The sequence below is a fragment of the Pan troglodytes genome, chromosome 7, assembly GCF_028858775.2.
Source record: "Pan troglodytes isolate AG18354 chromosome 7, NHGRI_mPanTro3-v2.0_pri, whole genome shotgun sequence".
Classification (NCBI taxonomy): Eukaryota; Metazoa; Chordata; class Mammalia; order Primates; family Hominidae; genus Pan; species Pan troglodytes.
Window position 1 is genome coordinate 32,704,498 of NC_072405.2, and position 13,636 is coordinate 32,718,133.

At 35.5% G+C, this 13,636-nt stretch overlaps 1 protein-coding gene and 1 long non-coding RNA gene across 12 annotated transcripts in view; one reads left to right on the forward strand and one right to left on the reverse strand.

The window, feature by feature from the left end:
* ADAM28 (ADAM metallopeptidase domain 28) overlaps positions 1–9,010 on the forward strand; it is a 61,303-nt gene extending 52,293 nt beyond the window's left edge. For 4 of the 11 annotated variants that reach the window (XR_010159454.1, XM_054656593.2, XM_054656595.2 and 1 more), the window contains 7 exons: positions 3,968–4,076; positions 4,436–4,513; positions 5,340–5,418; positions 6,085–6,150; positions 6,976–7,038; positions 7,906–7,968; positions 8,515–9,010. Coding sequence is in view for 8 of the 11 variants with exons in the window: in XM_054656593.2 (XP_054512568.2) it covers positions 3,968–4,076; positions 4,436–4,513; positions 5,340–5,418; positions 6,085–6,150; positions 6,976–7,038; positions 7,906–7,968; positions 8,515–8,535 (479 nt within the window). In the remaining 3 variants the exon portion in view is untranslated. Of the gene's footprint in view, positions 1–3,967; positions 4,077–4,435; positions 4,514–5,339; positions 5,612–6,084; positions 6,245–6,975; positions 7,039–7,905; positions 7,969–8,514 lie in introns of those variants that run through there. The other 7 variants (XR_010159455.1, XM_009455041.5, XR_008536670.2 and 4 more) reach the window with 6 other exon arrangements.
* Positions 1–13,636, reverse strand: part of LOC134810844 (uncharacterized) — a 78,413-nt gene that overhangs the window by 36,728 nt on the left and 28,049 nt on the right. The window lies entirely within an intron of this gene.

A 13,636-nucleotide genomic window follows, 5' to 3' on the forward strand; every position in this document is an offset into this window, starting at 1 on the left:
TCAACTTATTCTGTTTGTTGAAACCACTGCATCAGAATTCAACTTTATCCCCCAAGCCTTGTTTTTTTTAGGGCATTGTGTTAGTGGGTTCAGTGCCCTTTCAGTGCTATTTCTTATCTAACCATCAAGGAAAGCCTCAGACAGACTGAGGAACATTTCCTAGTTCAGAAGTGTCCTTGCACCAAGAGGACAGACCCTAGAGGATGACAATTTTTACTATAGCTATGGTCCTAAATCTAAACTTGAATGGGAAAAAATTACATTTTTATTTTCATTAAATTCTAAAGTTTAGAATTTTCTACAATTATGGGAATGTATGGCTTATAAACCATAATAGTATTAGCAATATTCCATGACTTTGTCACCAATAGAAATTACAAAGACTTTAATATCTCATTGCAGTTGTTGAATGTATCTCCAAATACCCCATGAGTATCATTTGTTTGAAATTTTGGTAATTACTGATCTACTGTTAGAACTGATTATTTCAGAGGTTAATAAACACATATTTTACTATATCATAAATTGTTTTATAATATTTTCACAACTGTATCCCAACATCAATAGCTTCCTTTAAATCTTATGCCTTTTATGAATGAATTTAGAAACACTCAGAAAAGGGGTTTATAGGCTTTATCAGATTGCCAAAATGATTTGCAGCATGACAAAGGTTAAGAGCACTGCCCTACGACATGGCCATACACAGCCATTGGCTTTCAAGATTATTGTTAACACCGTCTTTTTGTGTGTAACATAATAGAGCAGACATGTAAATATAAAGGCAAACCTGATGATTACGAAATGAACACTCATGTAATATAATAAGGGCCAAGAAATAGACCCAGACATCTGCTTTCCTGCCTCTTTTCAGTCTGATCTCCCCTCTTTCTCTAAGGGTTGACCATTAATCTGTCTTTTGTCATAATCATTTTGTTAGTTTTCTTTGTAGTTTTGCTTCCTAAATACACATCCTTAAACAACAGCTTTTGGTTATATAATTCCATGTGTATAAAGTTTTTAAACACAGGAAACACAGCTTCCCTCACTATCAACACTGTCACCAGAGACATACATTTGTTACATCCATGAACATACCCGGACACATCATTATCACCAAAAGTCTTTAAAGTTTGTATGTATGAAATTTTTCTATGCTCATTTTCTTCTTTTTCTCTACCTTATGCTTTCAAGATCATCCATTCTAGTGATTGGATTAAGGTCCACTAGTTCTCTTTCAAGTTTCTAAGAATTCTGTCAAATACTTCCTTATTTATTAAAATGTTTTCCCCTTTACTCTATTAGTACTGTCAAATAAGTCAATTGGTTTGTGAACATTTATCTAACTTTGCAACCTTTGAATAAACCTAAGTTAGAAATAATATCTTTTTTATATAGTGAAGGATGTTTACTCTTATTTTATACTCTTGGGTGATATTGGACTGTGATTTTTTCATATTGAAAAAATTGCTGAATTTTGGTATCAAGGTTATGCTAGTCGCATGAAGTGTATTGGAGAGTATTCATTTATATTCTCTGGAAGAATTTGTATTTTTTGGCTATTTTATATTCATGGGTGATATTGGACTGTGATTTTTTCATATACGTGTTCTGTAGTATTCTCCAGATATTTTGTTTATCAAGTTTATTAATTGTCTGATATATAAATTAATCCTAACATTGTTTATTTGTTCTACCAATTACTGTGCAAGGAGTGTTAAAATACCCCCCACGATAATTGTGAATTTGATTACTACTTCTGGCTCTATCAATACTTTTATACTTTGAGAGCGTATTATCATATACATACAAGTTTAGAGTGTTGCTTCTTCCAAATTAATGAACAGTGTATCATGATGAAATGGTTCTGTGTCTATCTAGTACACTTCTTACCTTTGAGAATATACACTTCCTGGAGACCATATAGCTGTAACGTATTTCTTTTGGTCTGTATTTGCCCTGAAATAACATTTTTCCATATTTTCATTTTTATCCTTTCTGAATCACGTTTTAAATCTTTTTTTCTTTTATTAAAGAAAGCATGCACATATAGTTTTTAGTAGTACTCACATCTTTGGTTTTTGTTTGTTTCTTTAACTGAGGAACTTAGTCCATTTAAATTAAATGTAATTACTGATATACTTGGGTATAAATCCACAATTATATAGTTTCTATTTGTCTTTCCTGTTTATGTTCCCTTTTCTCTCCTTTCTTACTTTCTTATAGACTTATTGATTTTATTATTTTATTAACTTGGATGTTATGCATTTCTTTTATATTTTAATGATTACCCTAAAACTTCCCAATTCATTTGCTTTTTTAAAAAAATAAACTTAACTTACTTTCTTTTGTAGAGCAGTTTTGGGTTCACAGCGAAATTGAAGAGAAAGAACAGACAGTTGACATATACCCAGCAACTCCCACTCCTGAACAGCTTCCCTCACCATCAGCATCCCCCATTCTCGTGGAGTATTTGTTGATGGTAACAAATACTCCATAAACCTACATTAACACATCATTATCACCCCAAGCCCACAGTTTACATTAGGGTTTGCTATTGGTTCATTTGCCTTTCATTTCTTTCTGCATTTCTGAACTTTTATCTAGGATTATTTTCTGTCTCTCCGGGTCCTTGCCCACTCACTAATCTCTACAAAGTAATTTTATCTAACATTTAAGTACTTTTATACTTTTAGGATGCTTTTGTTTGCTTGTTTGCAAAAAATTTAAAGATTAAAAGATTATTTTTAATGGGCAGGTTGATCTCAATTTCCTAGTCCACCATTACCAGAAACAAGAAGAGGCTGCACTTACTCTTCAGTGATTTCTATCTTCACCTGCAAACCTTCTGTTGTTATACTTCCATCTGTCCTGTGCCCCAACTTTAGCTCCAGACCATGTCTTTTCAAGTTTGGTGTGTTTGTGAAGTACTGCCAAATTCCCATTTATTTCTCTGATAATATGTCATTCTTTTGAAAATAGTTACAGTTCTGATATTAGTGCAAGTAAGTGTATATTTTTCATTCTGAATGTATCTACACTATAACAGAATGCTTCACTGTTTTATTTTCCTTTGACTTTTTGGATTGGAATCTTATGGAGGGTGGCGAGTAGCGAATATTTGAACTAAAGTCATTGTCTTACCTAGAATTCTGCTTCTGATGTGTCTACCTCTATCTGCATGTGTGTGTGTGTGCTCATGCTTGTGAACTTTTCTTACATTTATACAAATATTAATCATGCTATTGGTTTGCTGATTTCTGTAATAAGAGAACGGTAACTTTTGGCATTGCTCTTCAATCTTTTCCTTCCTGGTCTCTTGTGGTTTCAGATTATTGTAAGAGAAATGAACAGTTGAGAGCAAAAGAGTGAAGTTATATTCATTATTTAAATTTGTCAGTACAAGAAAAAACACCATGGAGGCCCAGGAATATTTGTTCAAACCATTTCCTCATTCTCAAGGTCACATAACTTCCTGTCTAATTCCAGTGTAGACCAACATCAGCGGAACACTCGATTATTTGTCTTCTTAGTCACACCTCAGCTTCTTATTCACTAATGACAGGAATGTATTTTCAAAGTTTTAGTTTCTTTTTCTCTGTTTTATTCCAAGACTGCTTTTCAAAAATGTTTCATTTCTTCTTTGCCATCTTCCTTACTGTATATTCTCTTCTTATCTCCCAGCTCATTTCCCAATTGTTACAAACATTATCTAAGTATTCTCAATATTATGATTTTTTTAACTTATTTCATGTTAAATGTTTCCTATAGATTTCATGTGTATTTATTCTACCTAATATTAATATAATTATCCTGATCAAAATACTTTTTCATTTTACTGGCTATGGGAATTTATGTTCATTGGAGAAAAGAGTAGCTGGAATGTGTGCTAAGTAAAGAAACAAGGACTAGTGTGTTGTGCAGATGTGTGTTTCTGCAGTCCTCAGCGGGCCCCTGTTCTCTGCTGCAGACTTCTCCATTGTGGTTGGGGTGCTGTTCCCAATGGCGGTCATTTTTGTGGTGGTTGCTATAGTAATCCGGCACCAGAGCTCCAGAGAAAAGCAGAAGAAAGATCAGAGGTGATCCTTTATCTTATCTTGCTGTAGGAACTCTTTGACCCCTGTTTTACTTTAAATTCAATGTATAACCTATCCTTTCAAATTGAATTGGTTTACTTCTAATATTCAGAAATACATGCAGATAGTCTTTTTGGACAAGAAACTGGGTTTCCCTTTAACTGAGAAATCCTTCACATCTAGAAATGTTTTTTGTTTTTCCTTCTGTTAGTCACCGTAGTTATAAGAATGATATTAACTCTCATTAGGACAGATTTTTTTGAATTTGTTGTAAGAATATATCTAACATTATTTGATCAATATACGGTGAGCACTGTGCTAAGCACCGCCCCACCCACTTTTTTTTTGTTCTTTTGAGACAGAGTCTCCCTCTGTGGCCCAGGCTGGAGTGCGATGCTGCGATCTCGGCTCACTGCAACCTCCACACCTCCCAGTTTCAAGTACTTCTCCTACCTCAGCCCCGAGTATCTGGGATTACATGCACATACCACCACACCGGGCTATTTTTGTATTTTTAGTAGAGATGGGGTCTCACCATGTTGGCCAACCTGGTCTCAAACTCCTGACCTCAAATGAATGATCCACCCACTTTGGCTTCCCTAAGTGCCGGGATTACAGGTGTGAGTCTCCACACCCGGCCGTGTGCTAAGCCCTTTTATATCTATTATCTTATTTACACTTCACAAGAACTTCATAAAGTGGTTATGAGTTTCATTTTACAGATGAGAAGTGTTTTATGCTAACCCTTACACAATTTTGCAAGGTTAGGAACTTCCCATTTTCATGGATATAGAAACAAGCTCAGAGAGATTATTAGCAAACAAACATGCTTTCAGTCTTGCAGAGTAGAGTAAGTGGTGGAGGCTGGGTTTGTCTCACGAACGTGATTCTGGCACAACGGTGTTTTTTTTTTTTTTTTTTTTTTAGCACTTTTAAAGAAAGACTTATTTACTCATGATGAGTTTTTTAATATTGAGTAAGACATTAATAAAACAACATAATTTAGATAAAATTTGGATTCAACACTATCATTTTTAGAAGTCAGGGGTTTTTAGAGAAAAAAGAAAACTAGTAGTGATTATGAATTACAAGGCAATGAAAGAGGCTGACGGGGAAGTAAAAACTGACCCAGGGAGCAGATAAAAACCCAGGCAATAGGCAAGAAAGACACAATGGGAAAAAGAAGTTGGGAATCTTCTACCGAGTTTCCCTGTCATGCTGAAGGAGCTGCTAAGTCAATTGATATCATGTGTTTCTCTCTTACAGGCCACTATCTACCACTGGCACCAGGCCACACAAACAGAAGAGGAAACCCCAGATGGTAAAGGCCGTTCAACCCCAAGAGGTGAACTATATAGTCTGGGCTGTGATTACCATGGCCCCACTTTGCGTTTCTCTCACACTCTTATCCTGACTACCTATCTATCATTTCTACCCAGCAGCGTTTTGCAATAACACATTCAGAAATGTCTCCTTTGCCTTTTGTTAAAGGCAAAAGAGTCCCTAAAATGCCGAGGCTACTTTGCCGGGGTTCATGAAATGCAAACAGAATAAAGAGAACAAAGAATGCACATACCGGATGTCTGTCTGTCTCTCTCTTTGTCTCTGCTTCATTCTCTCTCCCTCTCTCACACACACACACACTCCCTCTAGCTCTAGGTTATTTCTCTGCAAATTGACAAAATAGATACAAAAATATGTATGTCTGTATGATAATACATGTAATATTTATAACCCAAATGTCCTACTCATGTCCTGTAAATTTAAAGATTTTAGCTGAAGTTGGTTAATAACATTGGTAATCAATCATTTTTTGATGAAAACTTTTCATTACAGCTCTGGGAAATACTTCTGTGGAATACGCCAGCAGGACCACTGTGATTTTCTATCTGGTCTCTTGGTGTCAGCTTAGTTCCAAGCTTCCATGCCTTGAAAAGTGCTTACTTAAAAATTACTTAAAAACTGTGCTTATGAAACTAATGGTTCATTTTGAAATATTCGTTCTTTTCAGATGAGTCAGATGAAGCCCCATGTGTATGATCTGCCAGTAGAAGGCAATGAGCCCCCAGCCTCTTTTGTGAGTTAGCAACTTCTCTTAAATACCACCCTAGTTCAATCTCCAGGAAATATCAGTGAAAGTCATAGCCCACAACACTTCATTATTTCTTCAGGACAATATTGAAATCTATGTGAATATTAATATAAAATACAAATTCTTCTGCAAAATATTTTGAAAATATAAAAAAATGAACATGTATGTCACTCCATGCCAACTTGTGACAAGAAGAGGACTAATCTGCTTAATAGAATACCACTGTTTTCATCAGCTCAGGCTGCTGTAACTAAATTAACATAGATTGAGTGGCTTAAACAACAGATATTTACTTCTCACATTCTGGAGACTGGGAAGTCCAAGTTCAAGGAGCTGGCAGATACAGTGTCTGGTGAAGCGGCCTTCTGGCTTGTAGACAGCTGCCTTTTTATTGTATCCTCACATTTATTGTATCCTCACATAGCAGAGGGAGAGCATCTCTCTTGTGCTTCTTCTTATAATGGCATTAATCCTATCATGAGAGCTGCACCCTCACGACCTCATTATTTCCAAAAGGCCCCACCTCCAAATACCATCATTCTGGGGATTAGGGTTTCAACATATGAAATTGTGGGGTGACACAAACATACAGTTTATAGCAATCATCTTTATCAGATACCTATTGACATTGGACTTAGGTCTCAACTGTGTATGTACAACTAAATGAAAGCAATCAAACTCATATTTTACAATATTCTCATGGGTGGGGTCATGGCTTCTCCATTTCTGAAAATGATTTAAGTCTTTTCTTTATGCACGCCTATTTTCAGGACCCTATCTTTGAATTTAAATGTTTTATCCTTTTACTAGCTAATTACAAAGCCAGATTTTCCACCACCGCCAATTCCTGCACCTATATCATCTTCTTTGCTTGTAAGTATCAGATAGTCATTGGTGAATTTTTAATCTCTCACCTGCTCATTGCAAATACTGTCTCCAAATCCATGGGTTATCAGGACGTGTGCTTTTGAGGTTAACTTGAGATATCACAGCACATTTGTCCCAGGGATATCTAAAAAAATTACAAGGCCCACTTCCTGTCTATAAATTAGTATGGATATTGATGTTTTATTATAAAAAATAGTATTGCTGTTATGCAATTATTGAGAAATGATAAATAGCTCTGCTCTGTGAGGTCTCAAAGATTCATTTCTAGATATTTATTTAAGAGGAGATAAAATTTTATTAGGTGATATTTTACTTTATATATATTAGTCATAGTTTTCTGTAGGAGGTAGGGTATGAAAAATGGGCCATATATAAGCAAACCTGGAATAAGAGTCAGGTGCTCATGAAGTAAGAAGTACAGTACATTCACTCATTAAATGGCTCCTGAGCATTTTTCTTGTGCCTGGTATTCTGCTGTGGGTAAATGAGAAAGACCTACATTTGAGATTTTTTTCTTTCAAGAAATTTCATATTTTTAGTGAGAAAAAACAAGTCATATAAAAATGGAGCACTTAATTCTTCAACTGTTATTTGTAGTATCGCCCAAGAAGAATGACACTGACAAGAAAAGTATGGTGAGGAGAAAGTCAATGGGTTTGGAGTGGTTAAAGTAGGATGAATATTCATTGGTTGAGTAGTTGGAATTTGAACTGGACCCTGAAAGTTGGGTAGAATTTAAACGAGTGAAGAACAGTTAAGAAATAATTTCATTAAGGAAATAAATATAGCTAAGATGGGACAAGCATAGCATTTCTAATGACATACCATTGTTTGTTTTTATAATTAATGTAGCATAAAGACACAAAAGCACTTCCCTCTACTGTTTTCAAGGATAATCCAATGTCTACATCTAAGGTAAGAGATCTGTAGCCAAATTATTATATTCTTATATTATAATCTCCTACTGTCAAGAGAAGGCCCACCATGTCTTTTTAGAAAAAATTTACTAAGAACAGTATCCGTATGATTTGGAGATGGGTGCTCACATGAATGTCTTCTCAGTATGGCCAATAATTAAAAAGAGAAATTAGAAGATTCTCAGCTAGAAAGCTATGTAGACACCAATATTATTTATTTTCTCAGAAATATTCCCTAAGGATGAACATGAGAAGAAACCTCCCATAGAATAATAAATATAGTATCCTATAACTCTCCTCCTGGTCCCCTACCTTCTCCATATTATGCTAATTACCAGCTAGATACTTAGATCTTAGTGTAGTGTTTTTCTCACTCCCTTCCTGTCCTCTCACATTTCTACTTCTTCATTTTTGCTGTATCAAGTGACCTATGAAATAGAAACTGACTTCAGATAATTTTAATTTCTTCATAGTTCAGCTTCATAATAGTAAATATCTAAATTTTTAAAGAAAGTTGGTCATTTAAAAGTTACGTCTTTTTTAGGATTCAAATCCAAAAGCATGAAGCAACAGCTAAGCAAGAACTAATGGCTAAATTATCAAATTGGAAAACTGGAAAATCTGGATGGCAGAGAAATATACTTATAAAACTGGAAAATCTGGATGGCAGAGAAATATACTTATATCTCACCAGTATTTGCTCTCGACTCAAGAAGGTTAACATTTTCTGATTCATGTTAGACTTTGAAGAGACTAAAGAAAATTTTCAAGAGGAACATATGCCTGAGAACCTTTGCATGAATTTAAAATTTCAATTATCCATTCTTATAAGAAGGAAGATGATTGTAAAGAAATATCTCCGAAGTTAAAATCTGTAATAGGAATTGATTCATTCTCTAATGAAAACAAAACATAAAAACATCACACTAATCTTGGAGGAATAAGAAAAATTGTACATCCATTAAATGTACAATTGATTGCAACATCTTGATTGTTTTAACCATTAACTTGTCAAATTACAATCTCAGTTAAGAAAATGATGTAAAATTCTGTTTTGTCGATCTGTTTCCTAGATGAGCTTCTGAAATCATTATTAGCTATATCATTTGAGGTTTTCTACAATTTAGTAAAACTATGAATTAAAAATGTTTTATCATATATATTTGTATAATTAATTACTGGCATGGTTAAAGTGGTTTTCACTTTTTAAATGGAGAAAATGTCAGTTAAATTAAACCAGGTTGCAAACTGGTGACCTGTAGGCCATGTTTGCACTGCAAATATATTTGGTCTGAATGATATTGATATTGGACACATAGTAGTTTTACATGTTTTGAATGTATTGCTAATATTTAAAAATTGAGAGATCTTGCATAAACAATAGATTCCCAGCTTTGTCAGATGTAATCAAAAAGTAATCCAATGCTTTGTCAACAATAGACTTACATTGCCCATAGCAACCGTCAGCTTAGTTGATGGGTAATGTAGCAAACACTATTGGTTTCCTACCAAATAATCCCCTTTTTTCTGGCTTTTAGAACACTAATTTTGTTCACCTGTCCACTTCTAGGAAAGAATATCCTATCTATCTCATGGATAAATCCCTATCCCTTTAAGTAAGTCAATTAAAATAACCTCATTTTTCCTTGCTAGTGGTCGACTTGGAGATGATTTTATAATCCTCCCCCTCCCTTTTTTTTTGCTAGTAAGACGAGAGAGGAACTATGTTACAACACTTCTGGAAAATTTTTCCTCGTCTCTTTTTCTGGATATGGGCATCTGAATACTCTAGCTGGTACTGCTGTGCTCCACACTGTGATTATGACGGCTGAAGAAGATAGATAGATAGAGCAGAAAGATGAAAAGAATAAAACCTGGCCTTTCAATGATGTCATTGAATTGGTAGATCAGTGACTGCTGGAGTTACCTCACACTTCTTGGTACTCCTTATTATATGAGCCATATATTTTCCTTCTTGTTTAAGCCATTTTGAATTGGATTTTCTCTCACTTTCAACAGAGATCATCCTAACTAGTAAAGTAGCTGTTTCCATAATCAGGGAACATGCTTTAGTTCATCATCACAGCTACAGTTTTTCTTGTATTTATTTGTCTGCTTCACCCATTTCTATCAATCACTTACCTGGTCCCCACAGGCCTGTTGCTTCATGAGGAACTTTTTATGGTTCATTTACCCTTGCAGTATGAGGTTCTAGATAAGCTCACTCTGGCCTCACAAGTGAAATCCAGAGTCCACTGATCAAATCACTGTCAAGGATACAGGCTTTTTCTCCATGTGGCATTTGCAGAAGAGCAACTTTAAAAGTAGAGCTTTATCTGCCCTGTGAGGTTTCAGAAGACCCTCCCCTGACCCAGGAATAAATCCCTATTTCCTGGAAAGCCATTATGTACTCGTGACCAACTTGTGAACTTTTTCTGTGGTGGTGTTGTTTTTTTTTTTAATACCTGTCCCCTGTAATAGATTCACCTAATCCTTTTTTATACTGATGGAATGGAAATCTTAAATCTATGACTCCTCAACTAGCCAGGAAATCTTAAATCTATGACTCCACAACTAGCCATGTACCATAACCCAAGCAAAAACTAAACCATACACTCTCAAAAGCAGTGGCATGTGAACATGCCTGCAAGTTCCTAAATGATGTCACTAGGTCCCTGATGCAGATGCATCATACGGCCTATTTGAAGAGAAGAAATGCAGTGCAATGACAGGAAAACCATTGTTTTATCATAGAACTGTGAACCCAAGTCCTACAATGTTTCCCTTTCAGCTCAACTGCAGAGGAGTTTAGAACAGACTTTGATTTCACAATACTGTTTCCACACTTATATCCGTAACTTTCTAACTTTAAGGGAATTCCGCTTATTTGACATTTAACCACCTCAGATATGCCACCAAACCTGTTTTCATCATTAGTTATTTTTACCTTGTCTACTTTAAAACAGTGAAATTATTAGGTTAAATTATGTTTTTATCCAGTTGTTACTCTAAGATACCTTAGTGTTTGTCTACTTATTACAACTCACCAAATTACTGGTTTTATATGGCCTTTGGGAAGGCTTTTAGCTTTTTATAAAATAATGAAGTATGCATGAAAAGAAAGCAAATTTTAGTTGGTTGCAGTCAGAGAATATGGAAAGGGTTATTATTATAATTAGGATTTTATTAGTCACATTGGAAATCACTGCTATGTGTTAAGGAATTGAAGGTGGCCTCTGGCTAGCAGCCATTAAGAAAATGAGCCCCTGAGTTCAACGACCCTCAAATGAAGTGAAGTCTACCAATAACCACTTAATAAGCTTGGAATTAGATTCCTTCCCAGCTGAATCTTGACTTCAGCCTTGTGAGACACCCTGAAGTAGAGGATGCAGCTAAATTTTGTCCAGATTACACACCCACAGAAACTGTATGATAATTAATATGTGTTGTCTAAAGTTGTTATGGTTTGGAGATATTTGTTATGCAGCAATAGATAGCTGATACAAGGAAGTAGAGAACAAACATTTTCTATTAGTCTGTTTTCACATGGCTATAAAGAATACCACCTGAGACTGGGTAATTTATAAAGAAAGGAGGATTAATTGACTCAGATTTCCACATGGCCTAGGAGGCCTCAGGAAACTTACAATCATGATGAAAGAGGAAGCAGAAACATCTCATATGGTGGAAGATGTGTATGAAGGAGGAACTGTCAAACACTTATAAAACCATCAGATCTCTTGAGAGCTTACTATCTCGACAAAAGCATGGGGGAAACCACCCCCATGATCCAATCACCTCCCACCTGGTCCCTCCCTCAACATGTGGAGATTATAGCAATTTAAAAAAATGAGATTTGGGGGGATGGACACAGAGCCAAACCATATAATGTTTCAAATGCTCCAGATAGGTTTAGGTAAAATTAACTATATTTAATAGGCTTTCATCACTGCAAAACTTTTTTTCCTTTCTTTCTCTGTGTCTCTAGTCTCTTCCATTTGTTCTCCCTTCTTTACTAGCACTGAGGATTTGCTTGAAATCTCTGATAGCCAGTATTCTCATTTATCATATTCTTTCTCACTTTGTGTTTCCTTGGTAATTTTGGATAATTCCTTAAATTTATCTTCCAAATTACTGGTTTTTATATTCTGTACTGTCAGTCCTCCTGTTCACTAATTTCAAAATTTATAGTTGTTTCTCTTGTTTACTTATATAGTTGTTTCTCTTGTTTACTTAATAACATTCTCTTCTTTCCTATCAGTTTAATTTTATAAAGGCTAACCAATTAACTGTTTTTAACTTCTATTTCCAGATGTGATTTTAAAAATTAAAGCAAAATGTGTATAAACTTTATTACTGCTTCCCACAGTAAATATTTTTCAGAAGTACATGCTTTCTCAGCCACTTGACTAGTATGTTCCCCATCATTCAAAGACACCATTATTTCCTAAGTGTTATATTTCTATTTTTCAGTTGGTGCATCCAATATTATTATCAGTTTTAATATTGTTTCATCATATGTCATTGTTCAAAGAATCCATCTGTTGAGCGTAAGCTAAATAATTTGCATACACTAGCATCTGGATGTAATATGGAAAAATATGGAAATGATTGGGGTGATAAGCAAGTCTTGCATATTCTTTTCTCCTCAATTTTTTTTCTCCAAAGTGGACCAAGCCAAGAGTGGCACAGCTGTGTGGAGATACTGAGCTCCACCTTGTCAGGGAAGATCCCAACTCAGGAGAAAACACCTCTAACAAAATCTGTAGCCACGTTGGCACATCTGCCCTTGAATTCACTTTGTCTCTTTTGCTGCTTCCATAAAAAGGCTTTCCCTTGACAATGTTAGGCACTTTTTAGCAACTAGGCCTGGGTGGTCTGCTACAATGCCCAACACTTAATACAGTATCACTATTACTGTTAGTAGTATGCTAAGCAAATACTATTGTTATAAAAAAATTCCTAAGCATGAAAATTACGGTATACAATTTATTGTGAAGGCAACTTCTTGTGAACATTAAACGGTTTATCTCCTTTACCTCATATTAAAGTCCATACTCTTGGGATATATCTGACATCTCAATATTAAATGACTAAGATGACTAAGTCGTTTATGTTGCTCCCACCTCACACAAAGTTAAAACTATTTGTTACTTTAAATAGTTTGACAATGTTATTTTAAAATCTGGACAAATCACAAAAATAAAATACTTATTTAATTCTCTTCTGTAAAAAGATGTATGCTTGGTCAGGCACAGTGGCTGATGCCTATAATCCCAGCACTTTGGGAGGCTGAGGTGGGTGGATCACGAGGGTCAGGAGTTCGAGACCAGCCTGGCCAAGTTGATGAAACCTCATCTCTACCAAAAATACAAAAATTAGCCAGGCAGGATGGCGGGCACCTGTAATCCCAGCTACTCAGGAGGCTGAGGCAGGAGAATCACTTGAACCCAGGGCACGGAGGTTTCAGTGAGCCAAGATCGTACCACCGCACTCTAGCCTGGGTGACAGAGCAAGACTGACTCCACCCCAAAAGAAAAAAAAGCAAAAAGAACAAAGCTGGAGGCATCATGCTACCTGACTTCAAACAATACTACAAGGCTACAGTAACCAAAGCAGCATGGTACTGGTACCAGAACAGAGAGACAAACCAATGGAACAGAACA